The sequence below is a fragment of the Pogoniulus pusillus genome, chromosome 20 (genome assembly GCF_015220805.1).
Source record: "Pogoniulus pusillus isolate bPogPus1 chromosome 20, bPogPus1.pri, whole genome shotgun sequence".
Taxonomy (NCBI): Eukaryota; Metazoa; Chordata; class Aves; order Piciformes; family Lybiidae; genus Pogoniulus; species Pogoniulus pusillus.
In genome coordinates, this window is record NC_087283.1 from 9,020,139 (window position 1) to 9,039,859 (window position 19,721).

At 55.6% G+C, this 19,721-nt stretch overlaps 1 protein-coding gene across 2 annotated transcripts in view; it reads right to left on the minus strand.

The window, feature by feature from the left end:
• GSE1 (Gse1 coiled-coil protein) overlaps positions 1–2,754 on the minus strand; it is a 110,147-nt gene extending 107,393 nt beyond the window's left edge. Inside the window, exon 1 of one of the 2 annotated variants that reach the window (XM_064160078.1) lies at positions 757–2,754. In XM_064160078.1, coding sequence (XP_064016148.1) covers positions 757–2,685 — 1,929 coding nt within the window. In that variant the 5' untranslated portion in view covers positions 2,686–2,754. The remainder of the gene's footprint in view (positions 1–756) is intronic. The other variant, XM_064160079.1, reaches the window with a different exon arrangement.
• Between the last annotated feature and the right edge of the window lie 16,967 nt (positions 2,755–19,721).

The window sequence follows — 19,721 nt, forward strand, 5'->3', positions numbered from 1 at the left end:
CCACCTGGGTGATAGTACCCATGACACCCAGGGCACTGGCAGCACCTGGGTGATAGCACCCATGACACCCAGGGCACTGGCAGCACCTGGGCAATAGCATCCATGACACCCTTCAGGCCAGTGTTTGTTGCAGCGGTTCAGGGGCGCAAGGGGATGCTGCTGGGTGTCCCTTAATGCAGAATAACCAGAACAGGAGAAGCTGGGCACATCCAGCTCTGAGCCCACATATCAGCCCACCACCCCCAGCTGAGGGGTTTCCCCAAGGGCAAGCCCTTTGGTTAAGGCACCTTATAAAACAGGAGATAACTTGGGAAGTTTCCTACAGTAGAAGCCACACACTCCCTGGAGCTTCCCAAGGATGCTGCTGTGAAGGACAGGCCAGACAGCCCTCCCTGCTCTCTGACACCTTGGATCACCCTTGATGGTGAGCAGGATGGGGTCAGGATTTCCTCCACACTGGCCCCCACCTCCCTCACACAAGCTGTGAGTGAGCAGCAGCCAACAATACAGACACACGCTTCTGGAACAGGGCAGGTCTTGGCTCTCCCCATCTCTTGGAAGGATTTTTATCTGCTCCTTTGCAGCCTGACAGCTCCAAAAGTTCATTGCTAAAGGCACCCCATCCATTAGCATTCGCCCCCAGAGACCAGACCCGAAAGCAAAGCATCCATCTATGTCAACACTCCACCTCCTCCTCGATGCCAAAGCTGGGGAATGCCAGTAGGGAAGGGATGGAATCCAGGTGAACCACCTTACCTTGGGCGGGAGAGCCTGGGGTGCTGCTGCCAGCAGCTCTGGTGGGGTCATGCTCTTGCCAGCCAGGACCACAGCACCACACTCAGCACAAGCACCGATGGTCAGCTGCTTCCCATCATCCACCAGCAAGCTGTTGGCCACACGGAGGGTGTAGAGGAAGACAGGGAGCCTGGCCACTTGAACTGCTTTTAATCCAAGGCATCGCTTCTTCTCCTGCCGGCAGAAGAAACAGACGAAGGTCTCCACTTTGTACTGGCGGGACCAGGCGCTGCTGGGGTGGTGGGAGTTCCTGCCCTCGTGTTGAAGCCACTGTCCCAGCAGGTCATGGTAGCAGAGGATGCAGGTGGCCACCAGCCCAGTTGAATCAGCTGGTCTGGCCCGTGGGGCAGGTGGGTAGACCGTGAGGAAGGGGAAAAAAGGTTCCTTCTCCCCAAACCGCCCCGGTGGGTTGACGTTGAGCTGGAACTCTTTGCCAGCACCCAGCTCAGCCCCACAGATGTAGCAGACAGAAGTGGGACCAGGCTTGATAGCAGAGTGGCTGGTCAAGCCGCTGGGGTCACCAGCAGAGAAGACCTGGTGGTACCTCCCCAGGAAGCTCTGCACCGAGGTGATGAGCTCCTCGTTGTGACAGGCCCTGTACATGGCCCACAAGTCCTGCAAGACCCCATAGCACTTGCGGCAGCTGTTGACCTCCCAGTGCTTGTTCAAGCCCTTGGCACTGGGCGGGCAAGGCAGGAGGCTGAGGAAGGGGAAATGCATGGTGCTCTTCGCGTTGCCGTTGGTGATCTTGGCCGCCACCGGCCTCGCCTCTTTGCCACACTCCTCCCCGCAGAGGTAGCAAGCCTCGGGCACGGACGAGATGCCCACTCCATCCTCTTTGACCCCTCGACGGCCTTTGGCACGCATGGCACTGGCATTGAGGGGCACCACGTAGAGCCGCTGCAGGACGGGCACGTTGGCCAGCTCAAAGCTTTGCCACTGCTGCATGAGGGAGGCGAAGCAGCAGGGACACACCAGGGTGCTGCCTGTGGGCGAGAGGGGCTGAGCACCTGGCGGGGGGCTGTGAAGCCAGAGGAAGGGGAAGAAGGGTGCTGGGGAGGTCTTCTCCTGCTTCTGCACGTGGACTTGGTGCTGGGCGCTGGGTGCCAAGGGGCTGCCGCAGATGTAGCAGACGGTGCCCGATGGCCAAGCGGGCCTCTCGCTGCCCTCCTCCTCCTCTTCCTCCTCCTCGCTGGTGATGTTAATCTCGCTCTCCTCCGAAGAGCAGCAAAGCGGCCCCCTCTTCCCCGCCGCTCCCGAGGAGGGGGTCCGCACCCCGGCTTCAGAGAGGGGCTCGGTGTCGGAGAGCTCGGAGAGGTCAGACCCGGCTGCTGGCCCTTCCTCCTCCTCTTCCTCCTCCTCCTCCTGGCAGGCTGGGCGGCGCGGTGGCGCAGCGGGGTCCCAACCGGTGACCCCGCGCCGCAAGCCGGTTGCCCCCCCGCCAGCCGCCGCCGCCGCTTCGCACTGGTGGGGCCGTTTAAGCCAGTACATGCGCTTCTCCACCGGCGTGCGGCTGCGCTCGAAGGAGTCCCACTGCTCCCCTAAAAAACAGCGGCAGACGGCGCAGACCAAGGCGCAACCCTCCGCCGAAACGGCTCGGGCACCGGGAGCCGGTTCTTGGTGCTGCAGAAAAGGGAAAAAGGGTCGGTGGTCGCGGGGGGGTCGAACTTGAAGCTTTAGCTCTTTGCCTCGGCTGATGCCGCCGCCGCAGATGAAACAGCAAAGAGGGGCTGAAGGTACCGCTGAAGGTTGAGGAGCCCCGGGGCCGGTTGTTACCGCCGGTTCTCCGCTTGCCAGCGCGGCCATCAGCCGCTGTTTGCGGGAGAACGGCCCCGCCGCTGCCGCCGCTCCCGGTCCCAGTCCCGCCGCCGCCGGCCCCGCCGCGCTCATCGCCGCCCCCGGCTCATCCCGCAGCTCCGCCGGACACGCAGGCTCGGGGGGGTTGGGTTTGCGGAGCGTTCAACCTTCCCCCCCCCACAACCTCTCCTCCCCTTCCCCTCTTCTTCCAGCTGCCCGCCTCCTCCCTCTCGAGGAGAAGGCAACGAGGAAAAGAAAATCGCAACACACCCCCCCCAAAAAAAAAAAAACACCCAACCAAAACACCAACAAACCCAAAACAACACCAAAACCAACCCCCAGAAATAAATATCCTCCAACAAAATCCAAACCGGAATCCAAAAGTTGGCTGCGAAAGTTTGGGGCGGAGGAAGGGCGGCTGCCGGCCCTGGCCCGGCTCCTCCCCGCCCCCCCCCTCCTGCCGCGACCTGCCCGCGAAGGGGGGAATCGGAGGAGGGGTGAGGGGGGTGGAAGGAATGAGCCGCTGCCAGTACCCCCCCACGCCCCTCCCGATCGCTGCCAGCCCTCCATGGCTTGGTGCAAAGGGATCCCGTGAGGATGGAGGGAGGTTGGGGTGGGGAAGAGGTCTATTTGTAAACCCACCCCACTGAAAGTGCTTATCAGCAGCCTCACACAGGCATTCAAGCCCCCCATCCCCCTTGTTCCCCCCTCTCCTCCCTTCTGTCACCATTGGCCCACTCGTGGCTCCATTTCAACATCATGGACCCCACCACAACACATTGTTTCCCCCTCCTTTATCATCCCTGGCCCACCCATGACCCCTCCCCATGCCACAGACCCTCACACACGTTGCTCTCCCGTTCTCTATTACTGCTGACCCACAGGCAGCCTCTTCTCTGGCCGACCCACGGACCCTTTCCCACCCGGGGATTCACTCCCCATGTGTTGTTTCCACCATCTCCAATACCTGTGGTCCCCTCCCTGTGCCACAGACCCCCCTGCATTGTTTCTCCTCCCCCTCCCATCACCCCTTACCCACCCATACCCCCTTCCCCAGCCCACCCACAGCCCTCCCCGCGCCACATCCACGGACGGGCTGTCTGTCCAGATGCACACCAGCAGCAGGGATCCCGCACCCCTTTACCCAAAGCGGCAGCCACATCCCTCGCCCTTTCCAGCCATTAACTCAGTGTCCCGACCACCGGCAGGCCCCAGTAATTTATTTCAGAGTTAAGAAGTTCCAGTTCAATACCAGATTCTATTTCCCGCTCGGCCCTAAAATGCTGCATGGCTTTGCCCCTCGCTGGTAAATAGCTGATGTGTTCCCAGCCGGAGCTGGCCGCCTTTCAGTGACGCATGCAATAATCCCGGTGTATCCTTACCTGCCTTGCGGCTCGCCAGAAGATTTAGTGCTTGGAAAGCACTTTGCTGTCCTTGGACAATAGGCACCACGGAAATGCAAGCTGGACCCGGGGCCAGCCACAATTAAACCTGACTTATGAACCACCCCAGGAGCTAGTCAGCAGCCCCACCGGCTCTCCACCATAAAAAAAGGGGAATCGATTAGCAGCCCTAACAGTATTTTTCAGGTCGTTGTCTTAGGAGGGAGCCTGTAGCTGGAGGAACTGGTCAGTTTGAGTTCATGGAGAATCGCCACAATGTCCCCAGTCCTGTCCTTTCAGAGCCTTGAGACTGTCCTGCTGAGGGAGGGTGATGTGCAGGAGGGCTTGGAAATAACCTTTGGGGATCATCTAGTCCGAACCCTATGAGGCAAGGTCAGAAATGCAGTAGGACATAAGGACAGAAGAACATGTTTGACTCCCAAGCCACCCATTGGGACAACCAGCTGATGTGGCAAAGTCACATCATCCTCACTCTTCATCATCCCCAGTTCTCACCCTCAGGGCACCCCAACTGCATCCCCCTTGGGCCGATCAACCGCTGATGTCATCTCCCACCTGGATCACGAGGTGACAGTGTCTGGTGCTCCCCCAGCAACTGGCCATGAGATCAAACAGATTGTGTGACATCAGCTGGAGCGCGGGCAGAGGCCAGGAGGGCTCTTCAGGGACCTGGATCCAGTTTCCATGCAGATGGCTCCAGCAATAAAGAAGCAAAGCGGGGTGGGGGTGGGGTTGGGGTGGGTGGGAGGTGACACACAAAGCGGGGAACACGATATCTTGGGAGAACTGGCTCTGCTGGGCTTTTTTTTCCAGGGAGGTTCCAGAAGGCATCGAGACCTTGTTGTATTTTATTTATTTATAGACCTGATGTGGTGGCTGCTCAATGCATTGAGGGCATTGGAGTGGGCATGACTCAGATGCTCTTTAGAGGTGCGTGTGGTCTCTTGGTGTCACTCTTTTGCCTGGATGGGGAGGAGTCATCCAGATGGGTATGGAGTCTCTGACCCCAGGCAGCAGCACCAGATCAGGGAGTTCTTCACCACGTCCATCCATTCATCCACTCATCCATCCATCCATCCATCCATTCATCCACCCACTTTTTGCCTCTGAGTTTTTTGGGGGAGCAGTGTCTGGGGCTGCCCAGCCAGAGCTCTCCAGGGAGACATGTCCACCAGCTCAGCCCACCCTTTGAGCTCAGCCAACAGATGCTCTCCCGGCTGCTCTGCAGATGGGCTAGGAAACAAGCGGCTGCATTCAAGCACCAGCGCTCAGCAGGGTCAGACCCACCCCCCCCCCCCCGCCCAAAAAACACCAACCCTCCTCCCTGCTGCTTCCTAACCCCTCTGGAGGCACTGTGAGCCTCCTGGCTCCATCCGTGCCCCTTCCTCAGTGCAGCTTCCCGGGCCTTGGCTTGCAGACGGACAGAGCAGCTCATTTATCACCCAGTGCCGCCCCAGCCCTGCGGTTGCTGCTTGCAACAGAGGAGCTGGGAGGCAGAGAAAATTTCTCAAGTCGAGCCTCGGCAAGAACTGGAAACACATGCCCTGGCGACTAACGCGTCCCCTGGGCATCGAGGCCAGCCCAGCACAGGATTTTCCACCGCAACTGCCTGCCCTAGCCAGCATTTCAAAGAGACCCAAAAGCTGGAGATGGTGGCAATCAGATCTGTTTCCTCCAAGCCCAGTGCTGTGGGGAGAGCGGGATGCAAAGCAGACGGAGTGGGACAGGGTGCAGAATGGCTTCTCTCTCTCAAGCCAGAGTTCAGGAGACAAACATCCTTGCTGCGCCCAGCTTTGACCTCCTTGTTGGCTTGCACTGCAGAATTGTCCCCTTGCACAAAGGCAAGCCCCAGGGACAGATGTCCCTCACAAGGCAGGGCTTGGACAGCGACTACGTGACTGCATTGCGTCAGGACTCGGAGCTGGTTGTGCAAGGTGCTGTGCAAACAGCTCTGAGTGGCCCCACAGTGCAGTGCTCCCCCAGCTTGCATCGGGCAGGGGTTTGGGATGGATACGCGAGCAGCCTGCCTGGTGCTGAGGCCATCCTCACCCTCATCATCCTCATTCCCATTGCTGTTTCTAATCCAGTTCCCATCTCCATCCCTGTTCTTGTCTCCATTCCTACTCCCAGCCTCATCTCCATCTCCTTTCCTATTCCTCTCTCCATTTCCATCTCCCTTCCCTGTCCCATATTCATCTCCATTCCTGTGTCTATCCTCTTCCCATTCCTTTTCCTGTCCCCATCCTCATCTTCCTCCCTATCCACATTTCTGTTTCCACTCCTGTCCCCATTCCCATCCTCTTCCCCATCTGCATCCCAATTCCTGTCCCCATCCTCATCCCTGTTCCTGCTACCATTCCATCCTTGTCCCCATTCACATCCCCATCCTCATCCTTATCCCCATCCCCACCCTCATCCTAACCCCTGCTCCCATCCACATTCCCATCTTTATCCCCATCCCATCCCAATTCCTCGCCTCATCCTCCTTCCCATCCTCATCTCCATCCCTGTCCCCATCCCAGCAGTCCCTCAGGCACAGCAGGATGATGCTCAGCAGTGCCCATGTCATAGCACACCAGCAAGGTTCCTCTCTACTCTCACAAGAGGGCACGTGCTGCAGATCCATCCAATCCATCCATTCCCCCCATCTCCCCCCAATTCCCAGGACTGGGAGGTTAATATGGAAATTACCAACTGCTTATTCCTTCCAGCTGTTGCTGTGAGTCATCAAGTGCCTTAAAGAGCATTTCAAACACCACGGTGCCTTCAAGACAGCATGACTCTTCCCCCAGCTGCCCCCTCCAGTTAATCCTTCCCGGGCTCTGCTGTTTGAAAAGGGAATGTTTCTCCAAGGAGGCAATTCCCAGTCACCCGTGGCCAGGGAGGTGGAACAGCCAGAGCCTGACCAGGCTGCATCCCGCCAGAGAGCAAACCCAGGTGGGGAAAGCACCAAAATCCAGTATGGACACCTAAATGCCACCACACAGGGGTATGAATTATGACCCCCACTCTACCACCTGGGGAAACTGAGGCATGAAGCAGGCAGCCTGAGCACCATGGTGTCACCTGCCTGGGATGAAGCTGGTGATGTGGTCACTGGGGTCACTGGGGTCACTGGGGCACTGGCCTGGGGTTCAGCGACCTTGAACTCTGCTCTCAACAGCTGCATTTTCCACTGCTAACTTCTTTCTTGCTAAAAAAAGGCTGCTCTCTGCACTCACTGCTGATTTATCAGGTGGAACAGAGAGGGCTGGGTCATGGACGCAGTCAGGATAAATCCTTCATCTGCTGCTTCAACCCTCCTGTGAATTTTGGGGACTTTCTTAACTGATTTCTTTTGTTTCTTGTAATTCCTTTTGCTGGGCTTCTCCAGAAGCTTTTCTCCTGCTTTTAAACAATTTCCCCCAGCCCTTTGCCTGGCTGTGCAGGTGAGTCAAGGATGTTTCCAGCCAAGATCACTGCTGGTGCCAGCAGGAACATCTGCCTTGGCACAGCTTGGAGCTTGAAATAAACCAAGATGACCCAAGAAAAGCTGCATGCAGGTGGCAGGGAGCTGTAGGCTGAGCAGAGGGGATGGGGACAGCCTTCCTGTGCTGAAACTGCAGCTGTGGACTGGAGCACAGGAGCTGCGGCAAAGGAGGATTCAGAGTGGGAGGAATACTCCTGAGATGGTCCCCAAGAAGCAGGATAGAGGAAGAGGTGAGTGATAGAGGAGAGATAGAGTGATAAAGGAAGGTGACTCTGGGGAGAGAAAGGGATCCACAACAGCCACCTGAGCCCTGCACAAACATGCTGAGGCTGAGCTGAAGCTGCACTGAAGCTGCCCTGCTCTACCAAGCGCTTTCAGAGATGCTGCAGCAGAGAAATTGATGCTGCTGCCGCAACAACCAGAGGACAAAACCATCGTGGGGACATGTTCAGTGCCTGCCTTGGTCCAAGCAGAAACCCCAAGGCCAGCCTGGAGGTGCCCAGCAGTGTCCACAAGGCTGAGTACACGAACATAACATAGCAGTGAAGACTCAGCACCCTCATGCCCTGCCTCAAATCCTTTGGTGGGCATCCATTAGAGTTAACCTCATCCCACACATCCCAGCTCAACTCACCAGGGCCAGGCACTGATTCAGCCTGTGGCATCGTGCCCTGCAAGGCAGGAGGGAGCCATGGAGCCACATCCCCTGCAAGGCACAAGGGTTGGGTTGCCTTTTTTTTTTAAGTGTTGCTTTATTTTTTTTTTCTTTCTTTTCCTTTCCAGAACGAGCTGCTCTGCAAATGCCAAGTGCTGATGCCAAAGGGCCGTGTCAACAAAGAAGAATGAGTGTGGCTGTTACAGGCTGCTATTAAAAAAGGGTGGAGAGGAGAGGGAGAGAAGGGAGGGGGGGAGGTTGGGGATGGTGTTAGGAAAAAAAAAAGAAAGAAAAGAGAGAAAAGGTTTGTCAGTGCAAACAGGAACAGTTTGCACAGCAGTAAAAATTCAGGAGCAGCAGCTGGGCCACCACAGTGCCCTTGGATGCCAAGCAGGGACTCTGCACCCTGCGGCCTCCCTATCCCAGCAACTTGGCAGCCCTTCTGCGAGCAGCACACAGTGTTTTCCAAGAGTGTTCTGAGCCTACTCGGCTCCTGCTTGGCCACTGAGCTCCTGTGCAGGGAGCGATGTGTGGCATCAGCTCCCCAGCACGTGGCATGGCAGGTCGAGGTCCTGCCCCATGAGTGCCAGGAGCTATTTCAAGGCAAGCCCTGACCACTGCCGAGTGGGATGGGAGGGAAGGAGCCTCTCACATGACGCTGAAGATGCAATGGGAAGACACAGTCTCTGGTTTCAGCTTTCTATTCCCAGCCCATTATTCACCAGTTGAAGATGCCATCTGCCCTGCTGGGCAGCCACGGGGAGCTGGGGATGGGTCCGTGGCTGGTGGAGCTCCAAAACAGCCTAAGGGAGTTAGGCAGAGATTACAGCTCCCACTCAGCTAGAATTCCCCCCTCAGCATTGCCTCTGGTACCTGGAATGTCAAACCCATGAGCATGTGGCACTGCCTGGTGCCCAAGTAGCACGGCATGGGAAAAGGCTAAGCAAGCTGGATAAATAAAGAGGGAGAGATAAGCAAAGGCCAAATTTCTCTCCAAAATCCAGATTGAAAGTCTTCCTGAGGTTAATATCACAGCTTGCTCCATTTTTCACTTATTAAAACCTCAAAGTATTAAAAAAATATCCTATTTGACTATTTGTGAAGCCTTCCCTAGCCCTGATTTTACTCCCACACCAGCACCCTGCATGTTCCACAACCCACTCTTTCATGCTCTTCTGGAAAGCGAGGTCAGGAGGAAGCCAAACCTCCTTGAAAGGCCTGGGGTAGAAGCATTCACCTCCTTCTCCTCTAAAGAAAAAAAAATTTGGTCAAAATTGAGATGTTCCCACAGAAATTGGTATTTCCCCATGGAAAAACACTCCATCAGCAAAATGCTGACCTGCTCCGGTTACAGCCTGGTCATGGCGATGAGGCAACACAGCTGGGAAAGGAATTAAAAGGGAGCTGGAGAGCTGCACGGCTTCACCGCATCCCAGCAGCAAGGACACCCCCTTCTCCATGGGCCTTCCAGGCAGTGGGAGGTGGATCAGCTGGGAGGAGCTGAGCTGTCAGCACAGCACCCAGCCAGCAGCAACCCAGCCCCATCATCATCCCAGTGTTGCTGGCACCCCACGGCGTGGCGCAGGGTGCGGAATCCACAGTCTCTGCTTCTCCGGTGCCAATTGCTGCTTATCTGAAGCTCAGGTGAGCCAAGGGAACCAGATGTCCCCAAGGATGAAGCTCTGCAAACAAACCTAGCCCATCCCGCCCTCATTACTGGGAACATCTTGCAGGATTTAGCAAGCTGCAGGAGGAGATTAGGAGACCGAGGGCTGGGAGCTCAGCAGGTTCACTACCAGGCTAGAGATCAAGGGCTGCTGCCGGTGTCTTCGCTCTAAGAATTGGTGGAAGTGCTTGTTTGGGAGGTTCTCCTGTGCCGTCGGGTGCACAGACGATGGACAGGGGTTTGTTTTGCTTCTATTTTGAAGGTAGGTTGGTAAACACAGGCTGGAGTAGATCAGGAATCAATTGTCCCTTCTGCAGCCAAAGGATGGGAAGAGAAACTTCAGCACTAGAAAGATTTTGGTTGGCAACAATGGGGCAGAAATCCATGGCTATGCAGCGGCAAGCACAGCCCATGCAGGATCTGGACACACTGTGGCAAGCATGGATGCATGGGAAAGGTGCTGGCCATGCAAGTGAAGCAGGCACTCGTCCCTGCTGCTGTGGGCTCACGTCCCCTGCATGACACTGGATCCCATTAACTATGACAGACACACCCCTTTGGACACAGGATGAAGCCATTTCGCCTGGGGAAACTGAGGCAAAGGGCCTAATCTTCAGGAACATGCACCCAGAAATCCCAGATTCCCATATCCACTAGCTCATCCATTCTTTGTACCAAGCCCTTCTCCCCACATGCCTGCCAAGAGGAGCCCAGAGCCCCTTCCCCAGCTCAGCAGGTACCTCTGTTTTCAGGAAGTCCTCCATCGTCCTGCAGTTTCCATGTGGGCCAAGCATCACCTCCTTCTCCAGCTCCTGTCTGGTTAAAGAGCATCCCTGTGTCCAGCTAATTGCTGTCCCAACCAAATGTGTTCTTTCCAGTAGAGATTCACCTACTCTGGTTGTGCAGATGCTCTCAGTGCCCAGTGGTCCCTGCCCTGGAGACCTCCCCATGCCTCCAGCCAAGGCTGGACTCAGGAACACTGGTTATGAAGAGGCACTAAACCTGTTGACCTGTGCTGGAGTTGCCTGTTGGACAAAAGTATCCTCTTTCCAGGAGGAATTGCCCTTGCATGTCTCTGACAGAATCATGGAACCACTTTGGTGCAAAGAGACCTTTAAGATCAGCAACTCCAACCGTTAACCCAGTACTGCCAGATCGCCACTGAACCACATCCCTCAGCACCACATCTACGATGACTTCTGCTAAATGCTTCCATCCCTGAGGGATGCAGCAGAGGAGATGGAGCCTTATCTTGACTGGGCAAACTGCCTTTCATCCAAGTGGTCTCTGCCATCTTCAAGTCAGGGGGCACTAGGGATGGGATCCCCATTCCCAACCTCTCCCCACTCCTGCCTAATCCCATCCCTGCAGTAAATCAACAGCATGAACTAAAAAAGCAAGCTTATCTTGAAGGCTTTTTTTTCTTCCTTTCTCTAAATACATGTTCAAAAATCTACAGCTTCATCAGAAAGGCTTTTTTTCCCCCTTTTGGTATTTTTTTTTTGCTTTTGCCTTTTTTTTTTTGGGGGGTGGTGGGGGGGTGGTGGTAAGGTTTATGCCTCCTTGGAGACCTCTTCAATAAAACGCATTCTGGCTTTCCAAGCGTCTGACTGCAAATCAGGTTCCAGCCGTTCCCTTCCTGTGCCGACCTGCTGGAGTCGGCTGTTATTCTTGGCAGGGTGCCTTGAAGGAAGAAAAAAAAAAAAGAAATAATCCTCCCCCCTCCCCCTTCCAGCTCCCAGCGACTGGGAAATGCTGATGACATGACACCTTCCAGCATTCTTCAAGGTCAAGAGGGGAGGGAGGGAAATGAAAGGGGAGAGGGTTTTTTTTGTTGTTGTTAGCGTGGGTTATTGCTTCGCTCAGGCATTTCCCTTTGATGCTTGCTCCTTGTTACACAAGATGTTGCAGGCTCCTTCTGCTGGGGGTACCAGCTCACCCCCTGCCCTACTGGTAAAGGGCATTTTAGCATCATCGTGGCTTAAAGCCAAGCTGGTTTCAATCTCCTGAACATCCCTTTGCCTCCTGCACATCCCTTTGCTCCATCTCCTACTGCCCTGCAGAGCATCATCTCCTGGGATGGGGGATACAGGAACACAGACAACCTGACAGCCCTGGCCATGCCAGCAAGGGGCTCATGATACCTCCTCAAACCCATGCAAGCCAAAAGCTGCCTCTGTGGCATCTCCTTGTGGTTTCTCCATGCAAAAAGCCCCAGGGCCCCAACACTGCAGTGAGCTGATAGGGACCTGCAGCATCCCTCAGGATCCTCTGCAGCAGGACTTCAACTTCAGCACATAAAACTTGGCACTTCTCTCCTTGAGATCCAACAAATCTCTGTTAATCCGCCTGCTCCTGGCTGCCAAATCCTCCTCCTTCTCCCCCCAGCCAAGGTGCTGAGCTCTTCAAGGCAAGTTGCACACAACCATTAAATCTTTGTGAGAAAGAATTGCCCCACTTGGTGCAGCGGGGAAGAAGGGAGCAGGCAAAGAGAACAAGTGGCAGTGCCACTGTCACGCGTGGCTGGTGGCAGGGGAGGATGCTGCACCCCTCAGATGGGATTTGGTTGATGCTCTAGGCTGATGTAGTGCTGCTGCAGCAGACAGCTCTGGCCCAAGGAAGACAATTTTGCTCTCCTGCTTTCCACATTAGAAAGAAGATCGGGAAGGATCCAAGCACAGCAACAAAGGGAAGCAAAGCAGATGCCAGCAGTGGTGTTCTGGGATAAGGAAACAAGCCAGGGATGGTGATGGGCTGCTCCCTGTATTTGTGCACAGGCCTGGGCTGAGGTCATGTCACTTGTCCCTTGTGCATCATTCACATCCTCACAAGCTGCATCACAGTGCCTGTGGTTCAGAATCTGCCCCAAAGGGACCACACTCCTCATTCTCCACGTCCAGCCAAACTCTTGCTGGCACACTGGTTCGTGAGACTGCCCAGGATGCTCAAGGATCGTGCAGAGGAGCAGACACAAGCTAAATCACCTGCACTGGGGACCCCATTTGCACAAAACCTCTGTGTTGAGCCTGTTGGTTGTGCCAGACCAGGCCAGGGTAGATGGGGCACCCACCTCTTTGCCAGCTCTTATGCCATGGGAACTAGCCCATGCTTTGCAGAATCCCTTTGGGATTCCCACAAACAGCCAAGCTCATCCTGGAGCTGGCTTGCAAAGGTCCCCAGGCTACCCCAGCATCCACGCAGGCTGCAGTTCCTCTGTCAGCCGATGCACGGCCGCATCCTGCTGCGAGGCTGCTGGAGGAAATCCTGGAAGGCCTGTCTTACAATGCAGCCCTTCCTGTCCCCAAAGGACCGCCGAGCACGGGAAAGGCACCGCGGGCTGACGGCACCGGCCAGCCCCGGGGGGACGCGGTCCTGCCTCGTGGCACCTCACTGTCCAGCCCACCTGGAGCCCGCTTCCCCCTGAGCTCCTGGCCAGCAGCCCTGCTTTGGATTAAAAATGCAGGAATACAATAGAAACAGTGAGTTGGCTGCCCAGGACTCCACCAGAGACAGAGACATGGGCACAGACAGTGCAAGATCAAGTCCTGGGTCTTGCACTTGAGTCACAGCAATCCCCTGAAATGCTCCAGGCCTGGGACAGAGTGTCTGAAAAGCTGCTCAGCAGAGAAAGACCTGGAGATGTTGGTCAACAGCCAGCTGAACACGAGCCAGTGTGTGCTCAGGTGGCCAAGAAGGCCAAGGGCATCCTGGCTTGGATCAATAGTGTGACGAGCAGGACCAGGGAAGTGATTGTTCCCCTGTACTCAGCACTGCTGAGGTCACACCTTGAGTACTGGGATGAGTTTTGGGGTCCTCACTCCAAGAAGTACATTTTGGCGCTGGAGTGCATCCAGGCAAGGGCAATGAAGCTGGTGAAGGGTCTGCAGAACAAGTCTTGTAATAAGCAGCTGTTCAGTCTGGAGAAAAGGAGGCTGAGGGGAGACCTTCTGTCTCTTTACAACTTCCTGGAAGAAGGTTGAAGCCAGGTAGGGGTAGGTCTCTTCCACAGAATAAGCAATAGGATGAGAGGAAAGAGCCTCAAGCTGCACTGGGCAGTTTAGGTTGGATATTAGAAGAAACGTCTTCACTGAAAGGATTCTCAAACACTGGCACAGGCTGCCCAAGAAGGTGATTCAATCCCCATCCCTAAAGGTGTTAAAAAGCTGCAGAGATGTGGTGCTGAGGGACAGGGCTTAGCACCAGACTTTGTAAAGTTAGAGAATGGGTTGGACATGAGAATCATAGAATGGTTTAGGTTGGAAGGGACCTCAAAGACCATTTAGTTCCAACCCCCTGCCACAGGCAGGGGCATGTCCCACTAGAATAGGCCAATCAAGACCTTGTCTGATCTGGCCTTGAATGCCTCCAGGAAGGGAGCATCCACAACCTCCCTGGGCAACCTCTTCCAGTCTTTCACCACCCTCACTGTAAATAACAGCATCCAGTTTAAATCTCCCCTCTGCCAGTTTAAACCTATTACCCCTGGTCCTGCCATTACAAGACCTTTAAGTACTCCCTCCCCCAGTTGAAATGATCCTGTGATTGTAAGACTTGGGGAGACGCTACCTGGAGTGATGCTGCCGTGGGGGATGCTCATCGACATGTCCCCACTGCTGGTGGTCCCCCTCCCGGTGACACCCCACCTGCACACAGCAAAGAGGAGCTTACCAACCACATAATTGTTTTGATCAGAGGAGACCTTTCAGATGGTCGAGTCCAACTGTTGTTAACCCAGCACTGCCAGGTCACCACTAAACGTCCCCAGGCGGCCCCCCCACCACACTGCAGCAGGGCGGCGAGGGTCGGCGGGGAGGCAGTGCGGGGAGGCAGCGCGGGGAGGCAGTGCGGGAGGCAGGGCGGGGAGGCAGCGCGGGGAGGCAGTGTGGGAGGCAGTGCGGGAGGCAGTGCGGGGAGGCAGTGCGGGGAGTGCAGTGCGGGGAGTGCAGTGCGGGGAGGCAGCGCGGGGAGGCAGCGCGGGAGGCAGTGCGGGGAGGCAGCGCGGGGAGGCAGCGCGGGAGGCAGTGCGGGGAGGCAGGGCGGGGAGGCAGTGCGGGGAGGCAGCGCTGGGAGGCAGCGCGGGGAGGCAGCGCGGGGAGGCAGGGCGGGGAGGCAGTGCGGGAGGCAGGGCGGACGCGGGGCACGCCGCAGCGCTGCCGGTGCGGCGGGGACGCGCTCGGCGCGGGGCTCCCGTGTTATTGTTCCCGGTTGTTTTCCAGCGGGGAGGCCGCGGGGCCAGCTGGCTGCCGCCGGCCGGGAACAGCGTGGCCTATTTTAAACCGCTTGCACAAGGAGTCAGCAGCTCCAGCCCGGATTTTTTCCGAACTTTATTTGTCCAAATGCTCTGCAGGGAGAGAGGGAGGGAGGGAGGGAGAGCCGGAGCGGGGGGTGTGTGGAAAAGCAGCTCCTGGCTCCTGCTGCTGCCAGCAGCTCACCTGCACCAGCGGTGGTCCAGGCTGCTGGCAGCATGCTGAGGATGCTTGGGGAGGTTGGACTTCAAGTATTGGGTTCAATCTGGGACCTTTCTCTCCAAGAAGGACATTGAGGTGCTGGAGCGGGTCCTGGGAAGGGCAACAAAGCTGGTGAAGGCTCTAGAGAGCAAGTATCACAGTATCACAGTATCACAGTATCACCAAGGTTGGAAGAGACCTCACAGATCATCAAGTCCAACCCTTTACCACAGAGCTCAAGGCTAGACCATGGCACCAAGTGCCACGTCCAGTCCTGCCTTGAACAGCTCCAGGGACGGCGACTCCACCACCTCCCCGGGCAGCCCATTCCAGTGTCCAATGACTCTCTCAGTGAAGAACTTTCTCCTCACCTCCAGCCTAAATCTCCCCTGGCACAGCCTGAGGCTGTGTCCTCTTGTTCTGGTGCTGGCCACCTGAGAGAAGAGAGCAACCTCCCCCTGGCTACAACCTCCCCTCAGGTAGCTGTAGACAGCAATAAGGTCACCCCTGAGCCTCCTCTTCTCCAGGCCAAACAAGTCTCATGAGGAGCAGCTGAGGGAACTGAGGTTGTTCAGCCCACAAAAAAAGGAGAATGAGGGGAGAGCTTCTGGCTCTCTACAGCTCTCTGAAAGGAGGCTGCATCCAAGTGGGGGTTGCTCTCTTCTCTGAAGGTTCAAGAGACAGGACAGGAGAAAAGAGCCTCAAGTTGTGCCAGGGGAGGTTTAGGTTGGCTATTAAGAGAGAATTCTTCCCCTTGAGAGTTGTCAAGCCCTGCAACAGGCACTGCAGGAATTTCCTATCTGTGGAGGGGTTGAAAAGTCATGTAGTGTTGAAAAGCTGTATGGTGCTAAGGGACCATAGTTTAGTGGTGACCTGGCAGTGCTGGGTTAACACTTGGACTTGATGATCTGAAAGGTCTCTTCCAACCAAACCAGTTCCACGTTGCATGCAACACCCACCAGCTGGACTGTTTGGCACAGGGGGTCCCCAAACCCCTCGGGGTCACCACACACAGACAAGCTGCAGGCAAGGCAGGGAACAGAGCACCAAAGGCAGTATCCTGCTTTTCAAAGTCAGCAAATGCCTGTCTGGGATCAAAGCTATGGCTCTTACATGTATCCCAAGGGCGTGTGGCTCCACTACTCACAGGGACTTATACCAAGCAGACACACATACAGAAAGATCCACCAGGACCAGAAAATGATCCCAGCCAGACCCTTCAGCAAACACCATCAGAGCTCAGAGATACTCAGAAAAGGGAGCTGCAAAACCCTCCCACACCATGATGGTCCCAGCCCCACTGTATCCTCAAGGCCCTCAACCATCCTGCTGCCATCCATGGCTGAATACACCAGGTTTGTAGTGGCCAGACGTTGACAAGTTGAAATTAACATCCCAAATTTGCTCTTTACCATATCCCCTCCAAACTTCCTGGAAAGATAACCCTTTCATGAAGGCTCTGAAGGATGCAGTGACTCTGAAACGTGAAGCACCCACAGCAAAAACCTTCTCAGCAGCAGAAGACTTCATATTGCACAACACAAGCAGGGCATTCATCACCTTGGAATTCTCTCTATACCATCTTCTTTGGACCAAGCTACTTAATAAGCCTCTTTATGAGATGGTGACTCCTTGCCTGGGCTGAAGTAAGCTCAGAAGACCCCTTCCAGCTCTTCTGTTCAAAATCCAGCATCACTCGCAGGGGTCGGCAGCCAAAGTGATGTAAAACATGATTTCCTAACCCTGCTGGTGGGAAAACACAGCAAAGAGTGGAGGGAGATGACTATGGCCTAAAAAAATGTATTTTTTTACCTTTTTCCCCCTGAAGAAGTGGGAGCTGTCCTGACAGAAAGAAATAAATTGCCTTACCCAGAGTTACCAGACCCCCTGTTCACAGGGGAGAGACCACGCTTCTGCTTGGGGGAGCCTGGCCCATGATGGGGGTCTTGGAGCAACCTGAACCCCAACGCATGTGTTTTGTAACCACTAAACCACCCAGCTCACAAACCCGACATCTTGGGCTTTAAGCAGTTGGCTAGAGGCCCTTCTGAGCTTTTCAGCTGGAAGAGCAGCTCAACTCTTGGAAGAGAAAAGGGGAGGGGGGGGTGGGGGTGGTAAAAAAAGTTATCAGCTGTTGAGTGCTACTTGGATGCAAGGGAGCCGTTGAGCTGCACGCCGGCAGGGTGGACGGCCTGGGAGCTCCACGGATGTCATGTTGGCCCAAGGCAGTATGTTTATGGCCCTGGCTGGAAGCCCTTCTGAGAGAGCCATCGCAGTGATTTACAGCGCTTCCGATGTATACGAAGCCATTCCTCTTCCACTGACCAGCCTGAAAAGACAACATCTGCAATCCCTCAAAGTCAGCCAGAGGGACGGAGGCGCAAGCAGGCGTTGTGTGCTGCAGGGCAGGGTGACACCAGTCCCAGCACGTCCTGGCGCCGCTTGAGCCGGGGCAGGACCCTCTGCTCCCGCTCAAGGACACCTAGATCCTGCTCGTTGCCTTTTCCAGGGTTTTCCCCTCCAGCAGTAGAGCTGAGAGGCACCAAAACAGGCTTTAAATAAACAGCCCAGCTCTGTTTAATGCTGGATTTACCCTGGCAAGCCCAGAGCGTGGGCGGGAGCGCACCCATGAGCTCCCTGCTCGGCCAAACCTTCCTGCTCCAGCCAAATCCAACCCCCCTCAGCAGCATCCCAGATGTTGAAAGCAGGTCAGAAACAACTCAGCTGCACCCACACCCTCCGCACCAACCCCAGGCAGGTGCTAGGGTCTTCCACCTTTGCCACCCATCATGGTCCCCAGGGACCGGGAGGCAAGTGGAAGGGAGCTGTGGGACACACCTCTGGCTCCCAGGAAGTCACTGTCTTGGGGAGCAAACAGCAAATCCCACCATGGAAATGAGATTTGCTGTTCAAGCAGGTCTTGCCTAGAAGTACTGCACCAGGACAAAGGTGCTGGTGTCCTAGACTGCTAACAAGGTTTTAGGGCTGACCACCAGCTCTACCGAAGGCACCAGCATCTCCATTGCCAGCAGTTCATCTAAGCAGCTTGTACAAGGCATGACTCTAAGCCAGGCCCCATCACATCAGCGACAGAGCTAGGGACAAGTCTGGCTCCTGGGGACCAGGGAATTGCCTGTCCGTATCTGCAGTCACTCCCCATCACACCCATTCAATCCCAGAAGGATCGCAAGGTTCATCCTTCCTGCATATCCTCAACAAAACAGCCTGGACCCAGCTGCCTCCCAAGCAGCAGCCTGCCGAGGTGCAAGGTATCTCCCTATCAGAGCAGTCCTGCCAGGACCCTTTCTGGTCTGTGAGATGATATTCTCAGCTTCTGCTGCAGCATTAACGCCTTGTCCCATCTGGAAACTCCTTGGCAGAGCCAACATTTCTTCCCTTGGCACCCAGGGGGAAAGGTGACTTTCTGGAGTCCTACAGGAGCCCCAAAGCTCCTCTGCTGCATGTGAGCACAGCGTTGATCAGGCTGCAAAAGCCAAAAAATATACCCCAGAGGGAGCAATCTGCTCCCACTCAGAGTGGCTGCATTAGCAGGCAAATTCTTTAGTTCAGGGTGAAGGAAGGATGTGGAACAGAGAGTACTGAAAGCTGCCATGTGCACCCAAAACAAAATCCCCATGGAGGTTTCTGGGGGCGTATTCCCCTGCTCCAGCATCTCCCCCTCCCTGTTGCTACCAGGGCAGCTGTTATGTCCTCAGGGTCCTGGGATAGTGGAATCATGTAACGACTTAGGTTAGGAGGGACCTTCAAAGGTCATCTAGTCCAACCCCACTGAGGTCAGCAAGGACATCTGCAACTAGAGGCAGGTAGCTTAGAGCCCTAAGCAACCTGATCTGGAATGGTTCCAGGGATGGGGCATCTTCAACCTCTCTGAGCAACCTGGGCCAGTGTCTCACCATCCTCAGCAGAAAAAAATCCTTCCTTCCATGCAGTTTAAATCTCCCTCTTTTAGTTTAAACCTCTCACCCTTTGTCCTGTTGCAGATGAAGAGTTCTGCCAGCAGCCCCCAGCACTGGGACACAGATGTGGCCACGATGGCCAATTTCCTCTGGATTTCACTTCAGCTCTTTCAAGGGGAAGGATTCAAATCTATTTCTGGGCACCAGAAGTGAAACAGCAGCACAGAAAAGGGAGCACAACCCCTCCCACCCACCAGGCCAGCCTTGACTCCTCAAAAGGAGAAGTGGGAGCCATGCTGCCATCCATGGGACCCCATAAACCACATTCATCCCCCCCTCCCAGGTCGCCAGAGCAGCCAGACAGCATCACACCAAAGCCACATCCCAAGGCTGCTGACCTTCGCTGTGGGTGAGGGGGATGTGGCAGCCGCTGGGTGTGATGGCAGCCAAGCGTAACCCTGCCCCGGCTGCTGCCAAGTTTGGGTCTTTGTGCTTTCCTGAGCCTAATTTCATCGGAAGGAAAGAACCCTCAGTGCAAGTGGGTGATTGACAGCCAGCTCCTGGCCCCCCTG